The 27475-nt window shown below is 40.9% G+C and overlaps 4 protein-coding genes across 13 annotated transcripts in view; 2 read left to right on the forward strand and 2 right to left on the reverse strand.

The window, feature by feature from the left end:
* Nucleotides 1–4055, forward strand: part of LOC111832839 (cadherin-like protein 26) — a 37786-nt gene extending 33731 nt beyond the window's left edge. The window contains exon 17 of the mRNA XM_072715720.1: nt 97–4055. Coding sequence (XP_072571821.1) covers nt 97–309 — 213 coding nt within the window. The 3' untranslated portion in view covers nt 310–4055. The remainder of the gene's footprint in view (nt 1–96) is intronic.
* LOC111832840 (SS18L1 subunit of BAF chromatin remodeling complex) lies at nt 4033–17053 on the reverse strand. Of its 9 annotated transcripts, none has more exons than XM_072715725.1 (11): nt 16652–17053; nt 15340–15416; nt 15079–15163; nt 13683–13827; nt 12980–13180; nt 12564–12725; nt 10893–10994; nt 10491–10526; nt 8547–8669; nt 6642–6769; nt 4033–6533 (listed from the first exon to the last, which is right to left on the reverse strand). In XM_072715725.1, the coding sequence occupies exons 1-11, from the start codon at nt 16718–16720 to the stop codon at nt 6507–6509; spliced, it is 1155 nt and encodes a 384-aa protein (XP_072571826.1). In that variant the 5' UTR covers nt 16721–17053; the 3' UTR covers nt 4033–6506. The 9 variants fall into 9 exon arrangements, with proteins under 9 accessions (XP_072571826.1, XP_023646320.1, XP_072571824.1 ...); XM_023790552.2 differs by having other exon boundaries at nt 10434–10526; XM_072715723.1 differs by having other exon boundaries at nt 10842–10994.
* Nucleotides 17054–17205: 152 nt separating this feature from the next.
* LOC111832842 (proteasome subunit alpha type-7-like) lies at nt 17206–22855 on the forward strand. The gene is made up of 7 exons (XM_023790561.2): nt 17206–17438; nt 17975–18101; nt 19359–19483; nt 21661–21783; nt 22037–22156; nt 22371–22433; nt 22655–22855. Exons 1-7 carry the CDS (start codon nt 17343–17345, stop codon nt 22739–22741), a joined length of 741 nt encoding a protein of 246 aa, XP_023646329.1. The 5' UTR covers nt 17206–17342; the 3' UTR covers nt 22742–22855.
* A 56-nt stretch (nt 22856–22911) lies between these two features.
* On the reverse strand, nt 22912–26617 carry lsm14b (LSM family member 14B). 2 transcript variants are annotated; one of them, XM_023790558.2, is made up of 9 exons: nt 25734–26617; nt 25394–25557; nt 25152–25287; nt 24619–24795; nt 24339–24416; nt 23877–24038; nt 23650–23788; nt 23380–23568; nt 22912–23300 (listed from the first exon to the last, which is right to left on the reverse strand). In XM_023790558.2, the coding sequence occupies exons 1-8, from the start codon at nt 25852–25854 to the stop codon at nt 23382–23384; spliced, it is 1164 nt and encodes a 387-aa protein (XP_023646326.2). In that variant the 5' UTR covers nt 25855–26617; the 3' UTR covers nt 22912–23300; nt 23380–23381. The 2 variants fall into 2 exon arrangements, with proteins under 2 accessions (XP_023646326.2, XP_023646327.1); XM_023790559.2 differs by having other exon boundaries at nt 23380–23547; nt 25734–26491.
* Between the last annotated feature and the right edge of the window lie 858 nt (nt 26618–27475).

The following is a 27475-nucleotide window of genomic DNA, read 5'->3' on the forward strand; positions in this document are numbered from 1 at the left end:
TGTCAAATGGATTTATGCTTCATGCATGTTAGGCAAGTGAATAGAATGTCACATATTAGAATGTAACTATTACTTCTTCCCTGTTCACCCCCATAGAAAACAAACTCCATCCATGACCAGGAAGATGACATCATTAAGTATGAGCCCCATGTGTATGATGATGAGGGGACCGAATGCAGGGGCGACATGCAGCTGGACGCCATCTCCATCTCTGAGGTCAAATTCGACCCAGATGAGCTTCTTCACCTAGGCCCCCGTTTTAGCAACCTGGCAGCTTTGTGCAGCCCCCCCAGTAACGTTGGCCTTTAACACTAACACTAAACCCTAACCTAAACCCAGCGACGTCGGCCTTTAACACTAACACTAAGCCCTGACCTACATCCAGCGACGTCGGCCTTTAACACTCACACTAAGCCCAAACCTAAACCCAGCGACGTCGGCCTTTAACACTCACACTAAGCCCAAACCTAAACCCAGCGACGTCGGCCTTTAACACTCACACTAAGCCCTGACCTACACCCAGCGACGTCGGCCTTTAACACTCACACTAAGCCCTGACCTGAACCCAGCGACGTCGGCCTTTAACACTCACACTAAGCCCTAACTTACACCCAGCGACGTCGGCATTTAACACTCACACTAAGCCCTGACCTGAACCCAGCGACGTCGGCCTTTAACACTCACACTAAGCCCTGACCTGAACCCAGCGAAGTCGGCCTTTAACACTCACACTAAGCCCTGACCTAAACCCAGCGACGTCGGCCTTTAACACTCACACTAAGCCCTGACCTAAACCCAGCGACGTCGGCCTTTAACACTCACACTAAGCCCTGACCTACACCCAGCGATGTAGGCCTTTAACACTCACACTAAGCGCTGACCTACACCCAGCGATGTCGGCCTTTAACACTCACAATAAGCCAAACTTACACCAAGTGACATCTGCCTTTAACACTCACACTAAGCCCTAACCTACACACAGCAATATCAGCCTTTAACACTCACACTAAGCCAGGGCTATCAAACTGCAGTCCTGGAGGGCCAGAGTCCTGCGTAGCTTAATTCTTTCCCCGTTCCACCACAAATGATTCAGTTCAAGAGCGATGTGTGATGTGTTAATTAGCACAAGGAGTTGAATCAGGTGTGTTAAATAAGGGGAAATCCAAAAATGTGCAGGGCTCTGGCCCTCCAGCACTGGAGTCTGACACCTGTGCACTAAGCCCTAACCTAAACCCAGCGACGTCGGCCATTAACACTCACACTAAGCCCTAACCTACACTCAGCGACGTCGGCCTTTAACACTCACACTAAGCCCTAACCTAAACCCAGTGACGTCGGCCTTTAACACTCACACTAAGCCCTAACCTACACCCAGCGATGTCGGCCTTTAACACTCACACTAAGCCTAACTTACACCAAGTGACATCTACCTTTAACACTCACACTTGGCCCTGACCTACACCCAGCGACGTTGGCCTTTAACACATATACTAAGCCCTAATCTACACCCAGCGATGTTGGCCTTTAACACTCACACTTGGCCCTGACCTACACCCGGTGATGTTGGCATTTAACACTAACACTTGGCCCTGACCTACACCCAGCGAAGTCGGCCTTTAACACTCACACTAAGCCCTGACCTACACCCAGCGATGTCGGCCTTTAACACTCACACTAAGCCCTAACCTACACCCAGCGACGTTGGCCTTTAACACTCACACTAAGCCCTAACCTACACCCTGCGACGTTGGCCTTTAACACTCACACTTGGCCCTGACCTACACCCGGTGATTTTGGCATTTAACACTCACACTGAGACTTGAGCATAATATGCCACCTAAAGGGCAGGAAGACTCAAACTTTGGTAGACAGGGAAGAATGCAGATCGTTTCCAAAATGTGGGCATATTTTGATTACATTTTGCCTTAACTGTGTGCAAAGGGTACAAATAGGACTAGCATTGTTGGGCATTTCAGGTCCAGAGGCTACAAAGCTATAAGTAACTAGTTGAGCAAAGAGTCACAGTCACAGAGTACTAACCTGGGGTGCGTTTCTCGAACAACGACGGAAGTTAGCATTAACGATGCATCGTACTATGGTAGTTCAAACTAACCAACATCCGACCAACGACTGTTTCTCGAAACCGTCGTACCACAGTTGTTTGAACCACGTTAGTTAGTTAGGACTTATGTAGTTGGAACTACAGTGGTTCCAGCGCTGATTGGTCAGACTCACGGCAAGTCATGCGCAACAAATAACAACGCACTTTCACAGCCGGTCGCGCACAAACACTCGCGAACTGTGTAAAATATATAATAATCACACACACACACACACACACACATATATATTTATTTGTGACATCAATTTCTGTCAGTCACACAACGCCAATAAAATGAAAATTAGCAATCGCGGAAAAATAATGTGACGCTCCTTGGAGTGATAAACAGAATAACTTTTATTCCGACGTTGTCGCTTACAGAATATTGTTATACTGGCTGACTGGAATACACAGGTGTGTGTAATAACCAAATATTACAGACGACTTTTCCCGAGTACAAAGGCATGGATTCGTATCTGACCGCTGTAGTGTCATTCTACTGTTCCATTATGGAAAGGCCCGGTGTGTTGGCATGTTTTTTTTGGGATAACCGTTGGATCAGTTGCTCAAACCCAGCTGTGCGACCTCTTCAGTCGATCAGTCCTCTACGTTTTGCTCTAAGCACGGAGTTGCAGTGAAAAGCTGCATGCTCTTTCTGGATAAAATTAGCCACCCCTGTGCTAATTAATACTTTGCAGTCTGAGATTTGTCCCTATTGCTCACTACAGACAGTTACCGTACTTATGACCAGAGACCCACACAACAATTACGTTTCAAACTACATTTTCAGACACCTTCACATTATATGTGATCGTAGAGCTAAATTATTTCTTATTAGGTATTAAAGATTATTAAATTTCTTACTTACACGGTGACTATACCCTTATTAAACTGCATTTTCCACCATCGCTGACGAATTTACATATAACTACGCTTCGAAATACACAACTTAACGACAGTGTTTGTGAACGTTCGTTCGAACTATGGTTTCGAGAAACACCTGCGTCGTTTAACGATGCATCGTACCACGTAAGTCCGCAGTATTGTTACCTATGTAGTTTGAACTATGGTTTCGAGAAACACCTGCGTCGTACTTACATAGTTTGAACCACGCAAGTTGCTAACGTAGGTAGCAACGATGGTTTCGAGAAACGCACCCCTGGTTGGTAGTAACAAAATCTTGGTCTGGATTTGTAGCTTCTGGACCTGAAATCCCCGACACTGAGGACTAGAATATTCTACTGCCATTAAATGTGCCACAAACAAGGATCTGAATAACGTATGTATATAGCTATAAATTAATGTTATTTTGGTAGTTATTTTTTCTGGAAGGGGTATTAGAATAGAAAAAAGTATAAGTAAAATCTCACTTGAATATTATTTTTCAGGAGGTGGTTGAGGTGCTTGTCCAGTTTACCTGTAAGAAACAGGCAAGCAGCTTTTTACTTCATAATGGGGTTTGAAAGGACCTGCTTTCTCCTGTGGTAGAGAGGAAAGCATGTTTCTTGTGAAATCTGCATTTCTGCAGTATAAGGGTACAGGTTTCATGAATGGAATAATTTCAAAGGCATGCTGTTGTTTCTAGGTGCAGGTAAAAATGACAAATGATGATTAGTGAGGATTAAAATAACCTCATAAATTATCTGCTTCAAAATATCCAATTGGACAAAGATTTTCTATAAATTAGAGATATACATTAAAGTACATTAAGCAAACCCTCTAGAGGCACAATGGCACTGGCCCGACAGCCATTGCTCTCCTAACAGAGTAGAAGTAAAACAGCAGAGCAGGTCCGACACCATGGTGGAAGAAAGGATAGGTGGGGTATAGCCACTGTGACTGTGGCATTAAAATGTATATAATCGAAAACAAGACTGTTGTTTTATGTACTTAGAGATACAAATTTTCTCTTGGTCTTTTCTTCATGAATGAACAATAAAATGGTCAATGTTTATTTTTTTGTATATTAAACAGTACGAAATAGAGGGAAAAACAATTCTAAACAAGCGATCCATAACCATATACATGTTGATATTTGGTCAATGATTTTTTTTCCATACCCTCACTCTCTCTCAAACACACACACATGCACACACACAGTCAAATGGTTAACAACATCTTATACACCACTGAAAACTTAAAATACATATAGTTCACCCATTTCATAGGCACTAGACAAAATGAGATGGACGATTGTCACATCAAGTGTGTACAGTAACATGATAAAGCTGTCTCACAGCCAAACACAAATGCTCCAGCTTATTTGCAACATCAACATGATGACGAATTGTGCTATTCTGTCTTGTACTGTTATATTATTATAGATCAATACATTTACAAACAATTTAACATAATTTCTAAATAAACTCATTTTCAAATGTCGCTGCAGCAAATCAATGCCTTTTTACAAAAAAAAACGAAATCCCTAAACTTTTTCACAACGAAGATGATGTCACAGGTTTTCCCTGTCTATTATGAGAGAAACATTGCTACTGAATTGGCAATATAGGTAGTTCCGCTACTTTTTTGACCGACATAATTATCTATTTGTACTGCACAGCATTGTAGAAACAATAAGGCAAAAGTGTTTGTACAACTCGTATTAACTGTTATGATTCTACTTTCCTGCACAAACTTTGTCCACCAACATATCTCCTCCCCTCCCATTTTAACAGCTCATCACCAGGACCAGCTTTATGCTAATCAGGCCCTTTCCCTTAGTTGGTTAAGATGATAATGCAACTACTCATGCCTTTGTACACCAGTCATTGTTAGTTGAAGTATTGCCTATACACAGATATTCATATGAGAAAAGTATTAGCAGACATTAGGAATCGAAACCGTACCTATGGTAAGGATGGAGAACATGGAAAGATGAGGTATGGAAAGATGAGAATACTGAAATTCAGTAAAAAAACTAGATGCACAAAACATGACAATACACAAATCCACATTTTTCCAGAAAAGGGCACTAATTTAAACAAGTTACAAAGTACTTCAGTTTTAACTAAGTAAACAATTTACAAAACGTGTGTAACAAAGGTATGAAATACATTCATATAAACACATACAGACATAGATACATACAGAGAGGCACAGAAATAAATGTAAAAAATCTTCCTCGCTCTGTAAACTAGGGTTATTATAGAATCAGGACAAAACCTGTTTGAAAAAAGCTTAAAAACCACAGTACGTGCATCTCCAAAATCCATGTCAGACCATGTCCAGTTGAACGAGATATGTGTGTGTGTATGTGTGTGTGTATAACTACTCACACTCAAACTCAGGCAGGTACCTTGAGCTTACAGGATTTACATTTGAATGAGAATAGGTGACAAACATTTCCTTGATCATAAGAAGGCAGTCTGAGTGTATGATGGATCCTGCAGGAATTCTAATTGTTGGTATTGCTAAAGTCGCCTGCATATGTTCAAAAAAGGATGACATGACAAGCTACAAGAGGTGCTGACAAAGGCTGGAGATTCAAGATTAATTGTGCTTTGCTGAGGACTCCTGAAATCCTGAAATGAATGCGATTAATTTAGAGCAGAAAAGGACATACATGGGAATGTTACTATACAATACTGGCACACCAATCAAGATCCCAGTTCTAAGGGAGTTAAAATATACTGTATGTCTCCATTATGGTGCAGAATCTAAAAATAACTAAAATGAGGAAAATTTAGTATCAGTACACAAATCATCTAAAAATAAATATATGACGCACTGTAATTTGAAGTGTTCTACTTTAAATAGTTTTAACAAAGCAGGCCATTTGAAAAATATGTCTAATTGTAAATATAATTTACGTATGCCTAATGCATCCTGAATATACTGCCAGATTCGTCTCCTAAATTATACTGTTTAGAGTACCATAGGCAAATACGGGATGCATGATTTCCAGTATAAAACCAGATATTAATAAAGATGGGATGTGACCAAGAACAGCCGAAATGACTCCAAAAAGGAGAAATTTACATGACTCCATTTATACAAATGCAATAGAGGTGTCTTGGGTCAGATTATAGATTAAGACCCAGTCTACAGCTTTTAGAAATTTCCTTCCACTCTTCCCATGTAGTAAACTGGCACTTGATGTGTGCCAGCTGTTAACACAAGTGTTAATACAGTAATTAAATAATAGCCCCTTCAGTGAGATCCCCAGAACCCTGTCTAATGCTCTGACAATCAGAATCCTTCCTTCTGGAACTGCTGAAGCCATTTGGCTTCATTTATTCAGTAAAAAATAGGCTAATGAAAAACTGAGTAATCCGTTTCGGGCATTCTACTTCCCTACTGAGCAGCACTACGACACACTGATCAGTCAGACCCACAAGCTGAGGAATGTCGAAATGGTTTTGAGGTGAAACTCTGCGGAACGACTGCTGCTGGAGCCTTTGGCGAATCACTGCTGATAATTTCCATACTGGCTCTGTGGAGAACACCACAAGTATAACGAATTAGCTGGCTATTCAGAATCCCCCCCCCCCCAACAGCAGGTGTCCATAAGCAGGTATGTAAAAAAGTGAAGGGGGTGTACCTGATCATAGGCATAGGGTCTCTGCGTCTGTCCAGTGGGCGCAGCTTGGGAGGAACGGTATGAGCTGTACTGCTGGCCCTGACCTGGCTGGTAGCTGGAGTACTGCGCCGATGCTGCCTGCCCCGGGCCTGGGAGATTAACGATGGGGATAGGACATGCTAAACATAGCAAAACGGCAAGTTTCCACAAGTCTGCGGTATACCTGTCACTCATGCACACGGCCAGCACCTGTCCTCATACTTATAGCCCACGTGATGAGAGGAGATGAAGCAGACACTGCCCAACCAAAGACCCCCTGTTGTCCAGTAAAACATGTCTGGGTCCCCCTACACAGGATATGATATTGTTTCTCTCTTGTATGCCTTCTGCAGTAATGACAACATTTTTCAATTTTTGTAAATATAAATATATTTTAATTTGGCTGCACTGCTAAACAATGTAATTACTTTTGAACATGATTATCTAAATCTAAACCCTATTTGGCAAATGGATCAGAAGTCAGACAGCCATTAAAAATGTGCTTATAATAATTGAAGGAACCCTCACTTTAAGGTATTAGCCTTCAACAAAATGAAACAAATATTTTAAATGATATTTTAAACATTTTCAAATGAAATGAACCAAGTAACAATGATTCCTCACCTTTGCCCTCCATCAGATTCCCTGCGAGACGCCGCTAATTGAATGGTTTGATTTTAGCTGTGGATTCTGGGAGTCTGTGCAATGTCATGACCAAAGGTCTCGCACGGTTTACAACCAGGAGGGAATACTATTAGCCTCTATTATAAATCTTTGATAATGCCCCAACTGTAACACACAATAAAAATATGAACATTATTGTGTCATCCTATATCTCGTTTTGAACATATAATGATAATGTTCTAAATTTTCTACGCTTTTCAAATAAATTTCGCGGCCCCTGTTGGTCCTCACTGGAGCCCCCTAGTGGGCGTGGGCCCAATGGCTGAGAACCAACATTTTTTTGGTATTACTTTAATTTTTAATATATATCTTTAATTTGGTGATCAGTGGTCATTGTTAACACACCACAGCACAGCACACAGTGCGCAACAACGAAATATGTCCTCTGCATTTAACCCATATGTGACTTTCGTGACATAGCATGGGGCAGCTAATTCAGTGCCTGGGGAGCAGTGCTTGGGGGCGGTACCTTGCTCAGGGTACCTCAGTGGTGCCTTGCTGGTCGGGGATTCGAACCTGCAATCTTTCGATTACAAGTGCGCTTCCCTAACCATCAAGCCACCACTGCCCAAAAGCATTACCAAAAGTGGAACATTTCGCTTTTGGAAAGAAAACTGCTTTCTCGCAACTATCAATATTCAAGGAAATGCTTTTTGTAAAAAGTAATCATAGTTTTGGTCTTTTGTAATAATTCTTAGGTCCGTATTCATACGTCTTTTTTTTCTTCAAAAGTAGCTAATTCATATTTAAATAACTTATCTTTTACAGGCTAACAAATTACTTGCCTTGCTAATTTCATTGCTTTAGGCTATTTCAATTTTCCACATGCTAAATACAGCAAGAGAACCAATCATCTTGTATTCTTCAATCTTGTGATGCAAATAGCAATTTGTGGCAGCACAGACAAAGCATGGACTCATCTTTACTGTAGACAGAGCATCAATGACCGAGCACATTTATAGATCAGTCAATTATTACCATAGACTGGACCCTGCAATACTATAGGGGTGCTTGTGTTTTGGGGGGCATTGTGTGCTTCTTCTAATCTGAGCATGAAATGAAATGAAATTCTCACCTGTATATCTGCTTTATTGGAGAACAAGATGGGACATGAGAAAGCTGAAGAATTCCTATGTACCTGTATTCATACTTCAACAAATAGCAAATGAATTACCATTTAATTTAAGGCCCTTGAGTGCTTACCGTAGGTCTGCTGCTGCCCGGTGTAGTTCTGCTGTGTGGGATACTGTTGCTGGCTGAAAGGCTGCTGCTGGCTGGAGCTCTGCTGGTAGGAGGCCTGTGGCTGACTGTACTGTGCACTGTTTCCTGTGGATGCAGAACACAGAAGGCCTCACTTAGCTAGTGAGCTGACACGGTGGAGTTTATCCCTCAGCAATGAAGCTGTTGTGTCATGAATCAATATGTCTTTCATTTTCTTAGCAATTGCCTTTATTAATTTCCTTTGGGAAATCAGTTTTCCCACATAGTCCAAAAGCATGGTCTTAGGTGATATTGCGTTTATAAACTGCCCTCTGTGTCTATGTATATGACTAAAAGTCTATGGCATCGTCTCCAGTGTATCTCCTGCCTTGTGCTCTATGCTTCCGCAGATAGACTAGAACCCTAACCCTAACCCTCTCAATCATCAAATTCAAGTGTTTCATTCAGACCCATTGTTACAGGTGTATAAAATCAAGCACCAAGCCATGCAATCAGGTTTACAAACATTTGTGAAAGAATGGGTTGTTCTGAAGAGCTCAGTTATTTCATGTGTGATACTGTCATAGGATGCCACCTTTGCAATAAGTCAGTTCATGAAATTTCTTCCTGCTAGTTATTCCACAGTCTGCTCTAAGTGGTATTATTGCGAAGTGGCAGCGTTTATGAACAAAAGTAACTCAGCCACAAAGTGACAGACCATGTAAAGTAACTGAACGGGGTCACCGAGTGCTGAGGCACACAATGTGCAAAAGTCACCAACGCATGTTCACTCAAGAAACGGAGAGTTCAAAACTTCCTCTGGCATTAACCCCTGCACAAACACTCTGCACCGGGAGCTTCATGGAATGGGCTTCCATGGCCGAGCAGCTCACATCACCAAGCACAATGCCAAGCATAGGATGGAGTGGTGCAAAACACGCTTCCACTAGACTCGAGAGTTTCATGTTGAGGAACTTGGCTGGCCCACACAGAGCCCTGACCCATCTAACACCTTTAGGATGAACTAGATCAGAGATTGCAAGCCAGGCCTTCACATCACACATCAGCGCCTGACCTCATAAATGCACTTCTGGATGAATGGGCAACAATTCCCACTTTCAAACTCCATAAACTTGTGGAAAGCCTTCCCAGTAGAGTGCCAGCTGTTATGGCTGCAAAGGGGGGACCAACTCCTAATTGATGCCTATGGATTTTGAATGGGATGTCATGAAAGTTCCTGTAGGTGTAATGGCCAGGTGTCCCAATACTTTTGTCCATATAGTATAGGTTGAAGACTCCTGGTTGATTTGTAAGCAATTCATCCTCACATTAAGGCTCCTTCTTCTATATCATCAATCCACCAGAATCCACAAATACCAGGAGTATTTTTGACTGCACATTTCTTGTTACTCAATATTTTTTTATATTTTCCTACGAAAAACGCAGTAATGCTAACCTGGTTGACTGCAATTCTAACCAAAATTAGGTACTGTACCAGCTGGGCTCTTTTCTGCTTCCAACTGCCAAAAGTTGGAATCCAAATGAAATATATTAGAAATGCATCCTTGTTACATGACATTATCCGCAACTCAGTTGGTTGCCTAAAGCAGGAATCTCAGCATTAATTCCCTTCCAAGTCTAAATGACAGCTGTCCCCTTGATGCAATGAGGCTAATCATTAAGGTCCTAGTTACAAGTTATTTTCTACATGGCCCGAGTGATTAATGTTTACTGCACATATGAGTATTACCCTAATAGTCACAAAAGTTTTTGGATGACCGCTTTCTAAATGTTGGAACTTTAAATCTTTCTTGATGCCAAGATGTAGTTTCAGCCTTCAGTACATCGAACAGAACTGATAGGGTGTGACCCACTGCCTACAAGTGGTACCTCCTTCATAGTAATGCTGTGAGGACTCCTCAAAGCTTCTCTCATATCCAGGCTCACCGTAAGAGGACTGCTGATATGAATACTCCCCGTGACCTGCAGGAAAAAGGAGCAGAGAAAAAGCCACAAGCTGACCAGAGGTCAAACCTGAAGGTACAAATCCCGCAGTGCAAAACCATCACGCGAACTTAACGAGTTTTTATACACCATGCAGACACACGATATTACAAAAGACACGTTTGTGCTCTGCGTGGAACTGTAATGAGGCTGAGACCACATCTGAAATTTCAGCACACCAAAAATATACCAACAAGGGCTTACACTGCAAGTAGAGGCTGTAAAACATGAGACAGGGGATTTCAAAAAAACAATGAGCAGTGTAGCAGAGAGGCCAGAATCGCTAAGACTAACTGCTGTGGTGACTGGGCTTGTCAGGTAGGGGGCTTGCAGTTGTTACGGTACCATCAGGGTAATACTGCTGGTTAATGGGCTCGTTGGAGCTCTGACTGTGGCCATATTGTTCCCCGTAGAATTCGTCCTGTCCAGTGTACTGCAGAGCGGATCCTGCAAGACAGGCCACAGTAGGTTTGTTAATCAACTGATATACAACATCACCGGCTATAGGTGAGTGAAGCCTTTCGGGTGTGAATGAGTAATATAAAGAAATTTTGTGTAAACTGTTAGCTATGTTTTTACTAAGATGGTGGATATTTCAAATGAACGCCACTTTATTACAGCTAATAGTAGATGACAGACTGTTTTCAACCGTAATTATATGCTTATGTGTATGCAAAATCAAACCCAGAACAAGATACAGAATATTAATTATGTTCATTAAATGTTAGCCTCATGTAACATTCCAATAATCGTAGTTCACATAATTTAAAAATGTGTCAGAGGAAAAATTCATGTGTTAGAAGGATATTTAAAGGAAATTTTATTTGGAACAAAAAAAGCCAATAGTACATAGAAGGAAGGCAGGGAAAGGGGTGTGCAAAAACTCCAGGTACTGCATTCCCCTTTAAGAGCTGATGCAATGGCTAAACTAACGGAAACATTCACAAACTTGACAGCAAGGTAGAGGGACAAAGAACTGGCTACAGAATTTACGTGGCAATGCTGAAAGATAACTAGATACCTAGATAGATTCCATAGCCATTCCGCTATCATAAGTTCAAATCTTCGCTTGTCACCTTGAAAGTCATTATAAAATTATGATTATCAGCTCTTATACAGGAACTCTAGAAGATGACTTCAGAACTTGTCCAGAGCCTTCTAGGTGTGACAGCCCCAACCACAGGAAGGACCCAGAAGTCGTGCACAAAGCAGATTCCACAAATGACTGTACATTCTTAAACTTACGGTAATAACAGCCTTAGTCCATATTTTGCCTTGTTACAGTCTTGCTGGTGAACATGGATATAATTTTCAAGTCTATCTTGATAATGCCCATCTTTACAAGACATTTACAAAAGAGTTACAAAAAGAAGGACAAGGAGAGCTAGCTACAGTAGATCCTTACTCCCCATTAAAAGATGCAGCTAGAAAATGTATGTATGGATGTGACACTCCGGTAAACATGCAACCCTTCGCGGGCTTGCAAACATTCCCCTTCAGGCTGCTTAGTGACACGCCCAAGCACAGCGAGCTGACAGGCGGTGATGCTCTGGTTCCGTCGCTAATAATGTTTTTGCCCAAACTACTCTTAACCTCTCAATACTACATAATCTTCGTAGAAACAATATTAGTTCATAATATACATTTTACACTTTGTAGCCAGGATGACATATATTATAAATAAAGTTTACTGTAATTTAACTTTCATTCCTTGCATTTTAATGGATACATACTACTAAAATAGCAATTTGCAATATTCTATGTATATATGTACAGAACTTCATGCAATTAATATTGGATTATAATTATTAACTAATATCATGTAATATACTGATTATAAGATAATGTTTATTATTCTTAAAGCCTCTAATGGCCTGAATTTGTCAGTTTGACGTTTCTGCCTTTTCTCTCAGATCTTATTTAAAGTTAAACTTGCAGGATCTTTTGATGGTTTAAATAACTTGAGTATGACTTGCGTATTTTTGCATGTCACCTGATATTGGTAGGGCTGGTTACCTTGTGAAGTGCGATACGATGCCATGGGTCTCTGTGCCATGATGCTGTTTCCTTGGTTACCCTGGCTGAGCATCCCCATTGGCTGAGGCCCCTGGTAGTGCTGACTCCCGGCCTGAGCAGAGGAGTAATGGGACGTCGCCGCCTGCTGGTGCATCATCGTTACTGGGGAAATTTTTAGAATTTTAAAACAATTACACTTTGGGGACTGAGAGTTAAAATGCTACTTATTCATGGAAAATCTGGGTAATTGCCTGCAAAGTCTTGTCCTTCTAAATAAAGGTAATTTGTATTGGTCTTATATTGATCTAATCACAACAACTGTTTCCTGCAAGAGAGCTATCATGGAGTTGTACAAGTCAGCTGATGAGTCACATGACACAATGCCACCAGAGCTAAGCACGGACACAGAGAATCACCTTGGCTGGAGGGCATGTTGAGGTTGCCACGGGAGGTGTAGCTGCCCATGGACTGGCCCTGACTCTGCATTGGAACACCCTGTGATGACGACACCGTCTGGCTGTACCCAGCTGATGGGGCATGACTGCTGACTGGCAGGCTCAGGGAGGTTGGAGGGAGAGCTGTTTGACCGGAAGACTGCATAGTAGTGTGGCTAGGGCCTGAAACACACCACACACATGGATGCACACACACAAACGTTTGTATTCATATCTTTATGGGGCCATCCATTCAATTCCATGGGCAAAACCCTAATCCCAATAATGACGACCTTAACCCCTACCCAGCCCTAACCTTAACCATAAGTAACCAAACAAAATACAAGACTTGTGGCATTTTTAGTTTTTTGATTTTATAAAATTGAGTTTCCCCCCAATGGCAAAAGAGATGAATATGACTCTAAATATAAAAAGTCATGAAAAAGAAATAAGTTTTGGTGCAGGACAGTGAAGAGCAGGTACATCAACAGACATCAGTTGTAAGAGTAATTATGGATTTGTGTCTAGAAGAAATGCATACGTCCAAGAGGAGGAGTTATCTAAAACCATTCAGTATAGTATTAAACTGACATTAAACTACCCTGAACTGCATATTATCCACTAGCAGTGTAAAAAAAAAAATCAGAGAGTTCAATGGCAGCCACTATGCAAGGGGGCCCCTTACCATTGGCGATCTGGCCCTGCATGAGCGAGGGGGTGGACAGACTGGAGGACATGCTGTCATTCAGGTTGCTCTGAGAATGAAGGCCCTGGGTGCTGGCACTCTGGCTCATTCCTCCAGGCCCCACGTTCATGTTCTGGGATGGGGGCTGAGGAAGGACCAGAGCAAGGAAGACAAACATGCTGTTATTGTGCTACTGAACAAGGCCGTCAGCTGGTTCAACTTTATTCTATGTGTTTTCTGAATTTGAAATGATCTTAATAATTAACATCTTTGAGTAGATCATCTCTGTTGTCATTTGTATATCAAATGATTTTGCCAGGTGGCATAGGATCATGTGGGTGTCCTCTAGGTACAACAGACTCCTCCCACAACCAGAAGACATACAATGTGTGATTTTGTGCCCTGTAATGGATGAGGATCAGCTGCTCTGTACCTGTACTTCCAAGCTCCAAGGAAACTGTGACCCTATACTAGATAACTGCTATAAAAAATAGATGGATGGATGGATGGATGCTCAACCATAATATCAAAATGTGTGGGTCAAAGATTTGCATTGCTATGTGTGTTTTCAGTTACTTCCTGTATAAGTTTTTATTAGTGTAAATGATTGTTCATTGGTTTAACAAGCATTTAAGGTAGGTCAGTGGTTAGCAGATGTCTCACACCTCTTCAGACCAGGGTTTGATTCCCCACCCCTTCTCTACATGTGTTGAGTTTACATGTTTTCCCCATGTCATTGTGGGGTTTCCTCTGGATTTTCCCCCATAGTCCAAGAACATGTCCATAGGTGTGAATGCTGTGTGCCCTGTTATGGGTTGGCACCCCATCCTGGGTTATTCCCTGTCTTGTGCCTACAGCTTCCAGGACAGGCTCCGGACCCCCTGCGACTGAATAGGATAAGTGTGTATGGAAAATCAATGGAGCTGCTCTTCTACTCGCATTAGTCTAGCTTATATGTGGTTTTGAACTATGCCCTATCCTCACTGCAAGGTGACAAATAATTTATGCTGATGGCTATTTCATGTCAATGGCTGCTATAGAAAAGGCACATTAGTGAGATGAAACCATGTGATGCCACCCATAAGCCATCATATCTCGGCATCGACTCCAATACCAACAATGAGGACCAAAAGTGTGACAATTTGACACAGTTACCCTTCTATGCCAATGATTCCCTCACATGTTCCTCAACAAAATAAATGAGTGCCTTCATCAGACAGCTGTACAGAGGTGGTGATGGATTCCCTGACAGTGAAGCTGAGACAGAACATATTCAGTGACTAAGGTAATGCAGAGGGTATTCCACAAGAGGGCTCTGGCACTGCTCGATGATTCATGCACATACACACGTACACATGCACACGTACACATGCCGAGCATCAGGCACAGTACTTACAGCAGGCAACAATGACTGCATGTTTTGATTTGAATCTGCTATTGTAGCAAGATAGACCAGATTTCTGTGTAATATCTGCTGATACCTGAGAAAATATAGGATACCACTTCAGCAAAAAAGTTGGTTTAACTTGTACAAATAATGTGAAGCTGATCATATATGAGAATTTAAATTTATACGTGTTTTAAAGTCTCTCTGAAGCACATTACAATAGAACACTAATGACTATAATGCATTTTATCAATAATGAAATATACTTACTGAGTGCATTCTGCTGTTTTGCCTTTACTTTGGTAGTCCATAATACATTGAATCAGGTGATGGTTTTCATCAAGCATCTTGAAGAGAAAATGACCGTGTGAGTATCATCATTATCATTTTAGAACGTTTTTCTATGACGGTATATTTGAGGGAAAATAGCTACGTCATTGTTATACTTAGAGCACCGAAAAAAAAATCTAGACAGGTGAAAAACAGCAGTCCACAGGACAGAGTAATGGAAAGGCGAAAGGCGAAAGGCGTTTTAATAGCGCGTGTAAAAGGCACTTACACTTTATCATCCGTACTCCGAAATATATATGTATTGGTCAATTCATCTGCTTACTCTCTATAAGTTGGCAAGGGGACGTCTGAGCCAATATTTCAAGTCAATATTTCAATAGGAAAGCGACGCTTGTGACCTTTTTGACTTTTGCCACCGTCTTTATAATGGTTTTATTTATTTATTTATTTATTTGCAATCACACAAAAAACGACACCTTTCCCTTATAAAACCTCATAACAGACAGGCACGCCAAGCTCACGTGTGGCAATCATGTGCTTAATGTCAGATATTAATTTAAATCATGGCAGGTACAGATGGGCATCGTCCTGATTTTATTTTTTGTCTGTGAAAAGATGGACAATGGATACTGGCAGACTGATACAGTGCAGCATCCTAATAATGTGCGACACACACCTTCCATTATCACCGAGCATAGCGGGCAGTCATCCAGCCTCGACACTCTCTTTAATTACGCACAGCGAGCAGCCACTTACACCATCTTGACTTGCTCCAGAACAGCTTTTATGCTGCCTTCTATATTTTAAATATTTAAAACAAAACGATAGATTTTTTCTTATGGATATATGACTTGATGTTTTTCTATCGACACTACGCTGCAACCAAATTTAAAGTAGCATTTGCAAATAGCCGACTGTGTATCAACAGTAACAGCGCCAGATCGGATATGTATGATAGAAATGTGTGCATGTGCTGCGATACACAGGCGTAATTAATGTTTTAAATAGTGCACTAACGTGAAATGCATGACAAAGATACAAATGTTAAAATAATAGCTTTGCATTTTAAATTTTCCTATTGCCTACAGAGCAAAGGTTACCTGGTTAGTAACCCGCGTACACCCCACAATGCACATCACCTGGCTTTGTAGTAGTTTCCTTGTCTCACTCGCAATAACAAATTTCTTTGCTACCATTGACACGGGAATAATGAATCTTCCCTGCAACACATATTACACTAACCAACCAGTGTAACCCCATCTAAAATTAAAACGCTGACGTCTGATATTACCTTTTGTATAGTTTGTTGTGTCACCTCTCCTTTACTTCTTGGCCGAGCCGAAGCGAACGCGACGGACATTGTCTTGATTTAGCGATATACAGTAAACGTATTTTTCTATTATACTACCTAATATTTAATTCTAGCTACCTCCTATTACGGATTTAGGGTTCCCGTTATTTGAGCGAAAAAAGGGGGGTGTGTTCGGTCAAATCTGGACTGATCCAATGCATGGTCTAAATAAATCTTAAATATATTTAACAGCTGCATAAACTGATTAGCGTTTCTCTTTCCAATGAATCACAGCATTCTGAACGTCTTACTACTGTTGATGCTGAAGAGATTCCCTTCCCTCAGAACCTAACAACATCCCCTATCATTGTTTTTGGTACGAACCCGGTCTACTACTGTACTGTAGTAAGGCTGCAGATATCCCTTTTTATTCTGAGCGGGGAATACGGCTATTCCTCAGCGTAAATGAGCGCATTGCCATACATCACACGCAATAAATCATCCGTGCGTTAACTGAACTGGCATTGGCTACGTTTTACATCCCCGGAAGAGGCGTTGCGCAGTGAATTTGCGCTTTTGTGATAGTATTCACTTTCGGTTTTGTTATTGAAAGATCCTTGGCAGCTTTTTGTATAGATTGCACAGAAAACTCTGACTTCATTCATTTTAAAGTGTTTCTTTGTTGTCAAAGATGAGTTACGACCGAGCTATCACTGTGTTTTCACCGGACGGTCACCTGTTTCAGGTCGAATACGCTCAGGAGGCTGTAAAGAAGGGATCAACGGCGGTAAGTGCAGAAAGATGGTCACGGCCTCAAAGAAAAACCAGTGTCTACTTAGTGCATTACAGCCTGACCAAAATTAGTATTATTTTATTTTATAGCTGTTCAAATAAACTTATCGTTAGAGATCTTGTAGTTTATGTACAATATTCACCTGGGTGTTTTACTTTTGGTTATATCGTATTTTTTAAAGCATATATAAAGCACAATATAGCATGAACGGTTTTTAAAAAATAGAAAATACTGAAGTGCAGGGACGTAGCCAGCTATGAGGACACTGAGGTCCGGACCCCGGTAATTTTTTGAGAGCCAAAAATAAAATTTGAAGCTAAATTTTCCCCTGAATAAAAATTGGCTTGATTTGGCTAACGTTTAACATAACTTATTACTTTAAAAAATATAATAAACAGCTTATGAAGTGGGTGTATCAATAATGTGATTGACCAGACCCACCCCCAGCTCCTGGACCTCACTATTTTTCAAACCCTGGCTACAGCCCTGTTGAAGTGCACATAATACAATATTGTTCTGTAATATTTTAGGTTGGCGTAAGGGGCAAAAATATTGTTGTACTTGGTGTGGAGAAGAAATCGGTGGCGAAACTACAAGATGACAGGACAGTGCGCAAAATCTGTGCCCTGGATGACAATGTTTTTATGGCTTTTGCAGGTAAACTGAATCTGATTCCAGTTCCTTTTATATGGGCCAATTGACATTTTCCTCCCTGTACAAAATGCTCCATACACACTAGGGGTGCAACGGTACAGGTATCTCACGGTACGGTATGTACCTCGGTATTTGGGCCACGGTTTCGGTTCGGTTTAAATACAACACTACAAATAACACAAGAAAACAAATAATAAACTGCCTCGAATTTATGTATAAAATATCTATACATGTATAAAATTCAAACTTACAAAATGTAAACAAAAATACTTTAAAAAATGTTAAAGTGCCTCTTTAAGTGCTCTAAACACTCTATATTCCACTCGAGGCTCTGTGCTTGTCATAGAGGTTGGGAATTATAACGTCGCTGAAATGTGTACGGCAGGGCACAACATAACGTGGGTCAAGCGTTTTAATTAAGTGGCAAAACCCCGCATCTTCGACAACAGAAAAGGGTTGCAAATCTTTAGCAATGAACGTTCCCACTGCACGGATTATTTTCTTATGTTTATTGGATGTAGCAGGGTATGTCTGTTAATTGAAAAGCTTTTTCGATAGACACTTGTTTACCTGCAGTTACCTTTTCATCTGTCCTCCGTTCAGGAACCGTTATATCAGCATGACTACGCTTGAGATGCTTAGCCATATTGCTCGTGTTTCCATTAGCGTATGGGACACGTGTTAGGCAATGTTTACAAACAGTGTAGAAAAGTGACATTTCTATTAACTGTTTTGACTCCCTGGTCGTTGTATTCTACAGTGAACCCGAAAAAAATCCATACTGGACATTTGTACGAAGCCGGTGCTTCTTCTGCCTCTCAACTGTTCCGCTAGTGCTGGCCATACTTGTTTGTTTTTCTTTTTTTCTGCGTCTGCGTACCGAGCTGCGAGCTCAGCTCCAGTTACGTCAGTGTGAGAGGGCGAGTGGGTGGAGCCACAACAGTGATTGGACAATATCTCACGGTGGAGGGCTTTCGCTCATTGGCGCTTACTGTTTAACTGGAGCCTGATAAGCATTAATCGCCATTTTCAAAAGGAAGTGCAAAACCGAAATACCGCGGTACACAAGGGCGTACTGGACCGTGCAGCGCGTACCGAACGGTCCGGTATTTTACAGAGTACCGTTGCATCCCTAATACACACACACACAGAATCCATCTACAGTTCCTCCTACCACCCCCAAAAAGGCTCATGTTCCATTACTACTGTACCTTAGACATGGCTACTGTTCCAAAAATGATAATTTTGTGCTCTCCCCAGGACTTACAGCAGATGCCAGAATTGTCATTAACAGGGCAAGAGTGGAGTGCCAGAGTCACAGACTGACTGTGGAGGACCCTGTAACTGTGGAGTACATAACACGCTTCATATCCAGCATCAAACAGGTTTTTATCATAATCATTAGGAAGGGCAGAGGATTTTTTCTCCCATCCAGAGCTATGTTTCCCAAAAACTTCTGTTAGCAACTTACATAGTTGGAGCCATTCAAATGAACAGGGGGGTATTCCAGAAAGCAGGTTATGTGACATACCCGGGTAAGTTTAAGGGTAAGTTAGTGGATAACCTCATCTTTCGGTTCCAAAAACGGAGGTTAACTTTCTGGGTATGTACGTAACCATAGCAGCTTACTCTCTGAAGATAACCTGCTACTGAGCAGGTTATGTTCCAGGGTCAGTTTGTTGCAGAAGGTTACTGAGCATGGCGTGCCCTTTTGATGACGATCCTGTGGACGTGGAGGCACAAATTATACAAGGTTTTTTTCGCCGGGAGAGAGTTATAAGACCGCGTATTGATATCTTTTCATTTCCTAATGATTATTTGAAAAAATGTTATCAGTTTTCAAAAGAATCGTTAATTTACTTAACATCTCTTGAAACCGCATATTGCAAATGTCACAAACCCAAACCGCGGGTCTGCGCTTAGCACAGAAAACATTCTGTACATACTGTAGCACTTCGGTTTTTTGCGTCAGGGCATTTTTTGTACAATATGGGCGACGCAGAGCATGTGGGAAAGGCAACTGTGTGTAGAGCCGTTCGCACAGTATGTCTGGTACTTAACGCTTCTTACACATGTTTGTACAGTTCCCTGTCCATAAAGCTCTGCGTGTTATTAAAGAGGAATTCCACAGAGTGGTAGGTTTGTCCTTTGTAGTAAAATCTATGATTCATATTTAATATGTAGTCATACTATTTATATCTATACATGTATTCATCCTGCACACACACAGATTTGATACTTCCATATATGACTTTCTATTTCAGGGTTTCCAAATGTAATTTGGAATACATGTAATACATGTATAGTGACAATAAAAGGCATTCATTCATTCATTCATAATTGGGTGCATTGATGGCACCTACATTCCTATTAAAGCTCCTTCAATAAATGAGGGAGACTATGTTAATAGGAAATCTATTCATAGTATCAATGTGCAGGTAACTTGATTTTGTATCCTTAATTTTTTGCCTTGTTAAAATCATCAAACTCATTACTTTTTTCCACTAACTATAGGTAATCATTACAGGACAGTACAATGCTGGTTACCACTGGTTGCCCTCAGATGGGGTGAGGGGAGGTGGTGGTGGGCCCCCGCCAGTTAGACGGGCTTCAGCCTTTTTTCTATTAGCTACATGACAGAAAGAATATACTAAATCGTGTTTAATAAATAGTTCAGTGATCGTGTAATCAAATATTACCTTTTTGCGGAATGTTTTTGTGTTTCATTTTGACTTGGCTCAAAGTTCTTCTGGCTCCAGAAGGATTACACCTTATTAAATAAGAAACCATATATTCCTAGTCGATACACATTGTTATTTTAACCTAAAGAAATGAATGGCAGGAAAAGTAAATGCTTTCATAGTGATTTAACAGTCAAAAGGATGCGGAGGGGTACGTGTTTAATTATTTTGCATTATAATAAAAGGGGAGGCGATGTCAAATTTGCAATTTAATAAACACGCATTTACTCTGTCCGTTATTTTTTGCCAAGCCAACTCTCTTTCTTTAGCCGATGCAGCCGTATTGCTTTTTTCATTATTATTGGCTTGAATTCCTCATATGCGTGCATTAAAACGTCCAACTCCGCCTCTGTGAAGTATGCCGCTCTCTTTTTTTCACTTTGATTTTCCATTTTGACTCGTGAAATCGGCGATCAATTGAAAACGTCTTTATGTATGCACGGTGCACGCGCATTAACTCTGGGTAACCAATAGGAGGTTGATTGAACTTACTCTTCTCAGGTGTTTTGGAACCGACATACTCATGGTATGCGGGTTTGGGGTATATCAACCCAGAGGTTAAGATTTACCAAATGGTAAGTTAACCAAGCTTTCTGGAATACCCCCCAGTTCTATCTAGGTAAGTTGCTAATGTTGGGAAATGTTTCGGGAAACATACCCCACTTTAACTTAATCCCATGGACTGACAAGACATGGTTAACACTGTGAATGGTGACATGTAAAATAAAGGGTAACAAGCAATTTTGTTTTTCCATAATCAGACCAAACCAAGTTATCCTCTGTTATTAACCTAACTTACATGCCCCATTTTTTTCATTAAGCGATACACTCAAAGCAATGGCCGTAGACCTTTTGGGATCTCTGCTCTCATCATGGGTTTTGACTTTGATGGGATGCCAAAGCTGTACCAGACAGACCCATCTGGGACATATCATGCATGGAAGGTAGGCCCTAAGTATCATGGTTTAGCTGAGGCCTGTGTGTTGGGGCTTTCATAGCAAACTTACATGATGTCTTGCTGAGGTGAATAGTTCTTATGCTACACTGCAGTACTGTATAGCCCAAGCATAACACACGGGATATATTCATATGCTTTCCTAAACTGAAATTGAATTGTGTAGTGGCTTATGCTGAGCTGTCAGATTAGCCTTGGCAGAAGGTCAGTATCTGCTCACTTTGCTTTCATGGTTTTTGTAGGCCAATGCCATTGGCAGATCAGCAAAAACTGTACGAGAATTTCTAGAAAAGAACTACGAGGAGGAAGACATGGAGTCAGATGAAAAAACTATAAAGCTGGCCATCAAAGCACTACTAGAGGTAACCATTCGCTATTTTAGAGAAACATGTTAACCTGATAGCCATCAAAGCAAATTTTACCATTTATTACAAAGTAATATAGCTTGCATCAGCTCTTCACCATGAATAAGTAAATTCAGAAGAACATTTCAATACAAACTGTGTAGGTCTTGTTCACTCAATTATGCATCCAGTTTACTGTCTGCTACTACAGTTTCTACCTTTTCGTTTCCAGGTCGTACAATCAGGAGGCAAGAACATTGAGCTTGCAGTCATGAAGCGCAACGAACCACTGAAGGTTTATTGAATTTGAATTGTCTCATTTGCTAAGCCTATGCTGGACATTTGGTTGTAGAAATGCAGCTAGGTTAAACAACTTGAAAAGTTGTATGTAATGCTAGGTTAGCTATACACCATATAGTATAGATCTATATGGAAAAAAAACTGAATTTGAAGTGAATTACTCAGTAAGATTATAAATGGATATGGGCCAACCAGTTTTAATGTTTCTTTTGACAGCTACTGAGCGCAGAAGAAATAGAACTCCACGTCTCAGAGATTGAGAAAGAAAAGGAAGAAAGTGAGAAAAAAAAGAAGAAAGCATAGTCTGGACACTATACTTGGAGAGTCAAAGTGCCTTTGAATTGTTAATTTCTCATTGTTTTGTGACCTGTCATTCTGTGCACATCAATCAATACTTTTCATGCACTGCCTTTTTTTTTTTTTTTTTTTTTTTTTTTTTTCTCTTTAGAGCAGGGCAGATTGGGCCAAACCAAAACAGTTACTCATTTTTATTGGCAATTGGTGAAATAAATCTCACAAAATAAAATTTTTGCAACAGCACTTGTCTATAGACCTAGGGAAGGACTTATGGGTTTAATCCATTGCAAGTAATTATACTGCATACATAATTCTGTATATATATATGAAAAGGATCAGTAAACACCTTTACAAAAGCTGACCTTTTCCCCATTAAATACCATACAAAACTACAGTCATAGTATACAAAAAAAGTAGGTTTATCCCCTTAAGGGGGGGGGGGGTTCCAAAAATAAACTTCAAGTGTCTCAGTCAAACCCACCCTCACAAAAAAAAAAAAAAAATCCAAAATTTAAATTTCTTGCTAGAATATGCAGTCACCCACTGGTGATAAGCACAAAGGAACCTGAAAGAGACATCTAGGATTAGTGTGGAACCACTAATGGGATTAAGTCAACAGACTTGTTAGTGAGCATCACACGAACCTTTACAGCCTTCCACTGCCTACTTTCTGCACAGGCTGGCCTCGTGGGGAAATGCCTCGTCCCCTCCTTCCCCTAAAGGCCCCGCGGAACCCCCTACCCCTGAGGAACCTGCCAGGGACCCCAAATGTCTCCACATTCAGCTTCCTCTCTTCTGCCCAAGTGGTCCTCCTGAGGGAGAAATGAGGTGTACTGCAAAATACCAGCATGTTAAACTGGATTGGACCCCTTCAAATTAGGAGTTAGGACCCCACACACACACACAAACCTAACCTGGACTTCAACTCTGATGAAATGTTGTCATAGAAGCATTTTGCTTTGTTGTAGTAGCACTTGGGCCCAAGTGGGTCCTCTTCCACCGTCCCTTCACTGTTCTGAGTGTCAACCCCAGAGTCGATTTTTTCCTCCGATTCTGATTGGAAAGGAAGAATTCTCCAATAACAGCAGTGATAGTTTTACAAGCAATGACAACCTTGAGTGGTTGAACATCAGACATGTACCTTTCACAGCCTCTTTGTCCTGCAACTCCTTTTCAAGTTCATCCTTGTTGAACTGGGCATTTGCAGTTTCAAAATCAAAGTCTGACTCAAACTGGAGAGTGCTGGGCTTTGAGCTTTCCACAATGATCTGTCCCCTCCCACGGTTTCTGGGTCGTCTAGCTCCTAATTCAGCAGGGACATGTGCAAACCTGCCTTTCAGTTATAGTGCTACAATTTAAATGCATATACCACGTAGGACAATAGCAAGATACACAGGACATTTAAGCAAAGCTACACCTAATTCCATGACATCAAGTTCAGCTTCCCCTCTTCTGAATTCATCTTCCACAGACTAATCTGACCACTTAAATCAGAATCAAAGTATTTTAACGATTGAAGAGTAAAAACCATTAAGATCATTGCTATGTGCAGTTTGGACATGGTAACTAAAACGTAATTCTGCGTGGAATTTGCACCATTAACCTTGCCGGCGTCTCTGAGGTCTTCGATTGTTCTCATTGCTCTGCCCTTGAGATCCTTGAAGGTCACGCTGCATCTGACCTTCAATGAAATTCCAGAACTCAAACACTGATGTCACAAAACCCAATGCCAATTAAGGCAATGTTAGAGTCATGACAAACATTACCCCAAAGACATGGCTATTACTCCCAGATTTCCCCCCCCATTCAAACAAGCAATTCATTCAATTTAATTAGGAGAACCATGTGAAGTAGTATTTTGCAAGTTGAAGGGCAGAACTTACTATTAGCCCTCCTCTGGGTCAGGGGGCAGTCCTGGTGCTGAGGGGCACCGGCAGGTTCATGGTCTTGCTGCTGAGCAGAAGGCAGGACCTTCTGCCCAGAGCTTTCAGCTGGCAAAGTCTGCACAGCTTGCTCTACCATAGGACCTCTTCTCACTGGGAGACCATGAAGACCTGCTCCTAAAATTACATATTCATGCTTAAGATGACTAACCTTGTCAACGTTCATTCTACAGCTTCCGTTTTTTTTTTTTTTTTTTTTTAAAAGAAAAAAAAAAATTTTTTCCTTCAGCTCAAGACCTCTTTTAGCCTTGATAAACAAGTGAAGAAGCGATGTTTTTAAATGTGTGCCACCAATAATCCTCTGGGATTTGAGCCCTAGCTGTTGCTTTGCCATCTGCTGGCCCAAAATAAAGGTATCTCCAGTTTTAAAGGGATTTTCCCCTTAGACATTACTTAATGACAGAAAAAAAGGAACTCAAAGCCAGCCTAACACCAACTTCACTACATAAGCAAGCAAACACATTCCAACTTACCCAGACTCAAAGCTGCTGCATATTGCTGATTGAGTAAAGTGCTGGCAGCTAGCTGGCTGTAGGGTGGTATCATGCTCCTATAAGGACTGTAGGACGCTTGAGGCTGGTAAGCGGCTGAAGCATTGCTAAGGGAAGACTTCAGACAAACCGGTTGCGGAGTGTTTTTTTTTTTTTTTTTTTTTAAACCTTCTATATTGAAAAGCTTACAAATAACGAGTAACAGATCAACATTTCATATATACCTGAACGATGGCGGGATCATGAGGCAAGCCATGGAGAAGTTTAGGGGGCTCACAAACCGTGATGTCTTTTATATCACTTCCACGGAAGATTATGTATTCATAAACTTCGTCTCTCGGCGGAACCGGCCTCTCAGTGGGACGCCCTTCAGTACCAAAGGATCTCACTATGCAGAATGAAAGCAGAAAACCCCAAAGGGAAGTGAGAGCCCAGATTTTAGTTCACCGAACACACGCATCTAAAAGAAACGACAAAGTAATACAATGAAATTATTAGAGACTACTAGTAAGCAAACATTCTATTATGTATGAATATGTAATCCGGTTATTAAACGACGCTCACCTTTAGCCAAGGCCACTGTAGAATTATCCGTATCAATTGTGTACAAGATGCCCTCATAGCGAATCTGAGCTTTAGATATTAAGCTTATTTTACTCCCTATATAAGGCGTTCCGGTATTCATAACTGCGGTAATCTCTGCGCAAGCTTGCAATTTGATATTTCACAGACTTTAAAGAGCATCATAAACCACTCCAGGCAGAGTGGATGAAGCACCAGCTATTTTATAGGCCCTGCGAGCAAACAGGTGCGATCGCGTCCGCTAATTAACATTTTCAGGGTTGCCAACTTCGATCAGCTCGCTGGCGTGAGATTTTCAGTTCGAGACAAGTCTGCACACACCATCCACTCGCATTTACATGTATGTAACACTTTACTACCTTGTAAATAATTTGTAGCGTTTGTAAAGTACCCCAGCGCTTTTAATGTAGCTAAGTTTAGGTTTATAATGGAATAATATAGATTTACCATTAGATTTCTTTCGTGAGCGTGTTAGTCACGCAAGATACGTGAGAGTTGGCAACGCTATGCATTTTAAACATATTTCCTAATACAGCGCTGCTTGTAATCCGTGTATCGTTTACTTTAGTCCTATTTTCCTCCAAAATCTCATGAATTATTTTGTGTACATATTTTGTGTAATTCACACAAAATTCAATATTTATTCGTAAATACCGACCATTCACATTACTTTAAAAGCTATCTTAATCAACGAGGATGTGTATTTTGTGCTGTGCATTTTGTATTATACAGGTAAATCATTGTTTTAATAAATCGTCCAGGATTCTTGCTGCATCTACGCCATTATTTTGTGGTTTAAACCTAGTGCACTGCTGTATTACAGTTGGATTTTCAGTTTTGAGAAATGTTACACCTAAACTACGTACATTTACGTAAATATCTGGACGCGTTCTGTGCCGTCGATCTGTGCTGACCAGCTTACCTGGGTGTTTACACGAATTTTCAATCTGTCCCTGTCCAGCGCTGTGATTCCCCCGTTTTAAGTTATCCGCACAGTTATCCCCAGTGGAACGTTTAAGTCTAAGTCTTGTTCTAATACTATTTGCTATATTCTTTCTAGGCTTATTCAGCTCTCTTTCTAAATAGTTGTTAGATTTAGGGGATACCGTGTTATGGAGCACCTAATTTGAGACTTCACACTACCCAGCTTTCCTTTCACATAAGAGTCTAGTCATACCAGTTGTCTCTCTGCCAAGAGAACCAGCACAATATGGCCTAACACAGGAATAAAAGGTATAGACTTAGCATGGACAATGGTTAAACTCCTTAAATCTGGCCAATCTGTCTGCCAATGTGATACCTCCCTTCCCTCAATTGGCAAATTTTACCGACAGCACTCCTTTCCCCACCCTGATCAGTAAGTTTTAGCGCTGGCACCCTGTGCTTTGATTAGTATATTATTGATGTGTCACTTCATGTTATCTCACTGTAAACTGTGTTGCTGTATTTCTTTGGCGCTTGTTTGACATTGACCTGCTTTTGTTTGTCCTGAGACTTGGAGATGTTTTGCGTTGATATTTTAAAAAATTTGTAGTCTGACTTTTCCATTTAAATGTACCACAAGTACTCTCCTTATGAACAATTGTAGTAAAAGGCTGAAAATTTGTAACAAAATTATAATTAAGCGATAACAAGTGAAGGAGTGTGGTTGTACTCCAATTTATCAGGGCTGTGATTCGGTTGTAGGCACAAGGCAGCAGGGTAAGTGCTGAGGACAGTCACAA

The sequence above is a fragment of the Paramormyrops kingsleyae genome, chromosome 8 (assembly GCF_048594095.1).
Source record: "Paramormyrops kingsleyae isolate MSU_618 chromosome 8, PKINGS_0.4, whole genome shotgun sequence".
Classification (NCBI taxonomy): domain Eukaryota; kingdom Metazoa; phylum Chordata; class Actinopteri; order Osteoglossiformes; family Mormyridae; genus Paramormyrops; species Paramormyrops kingsleyae.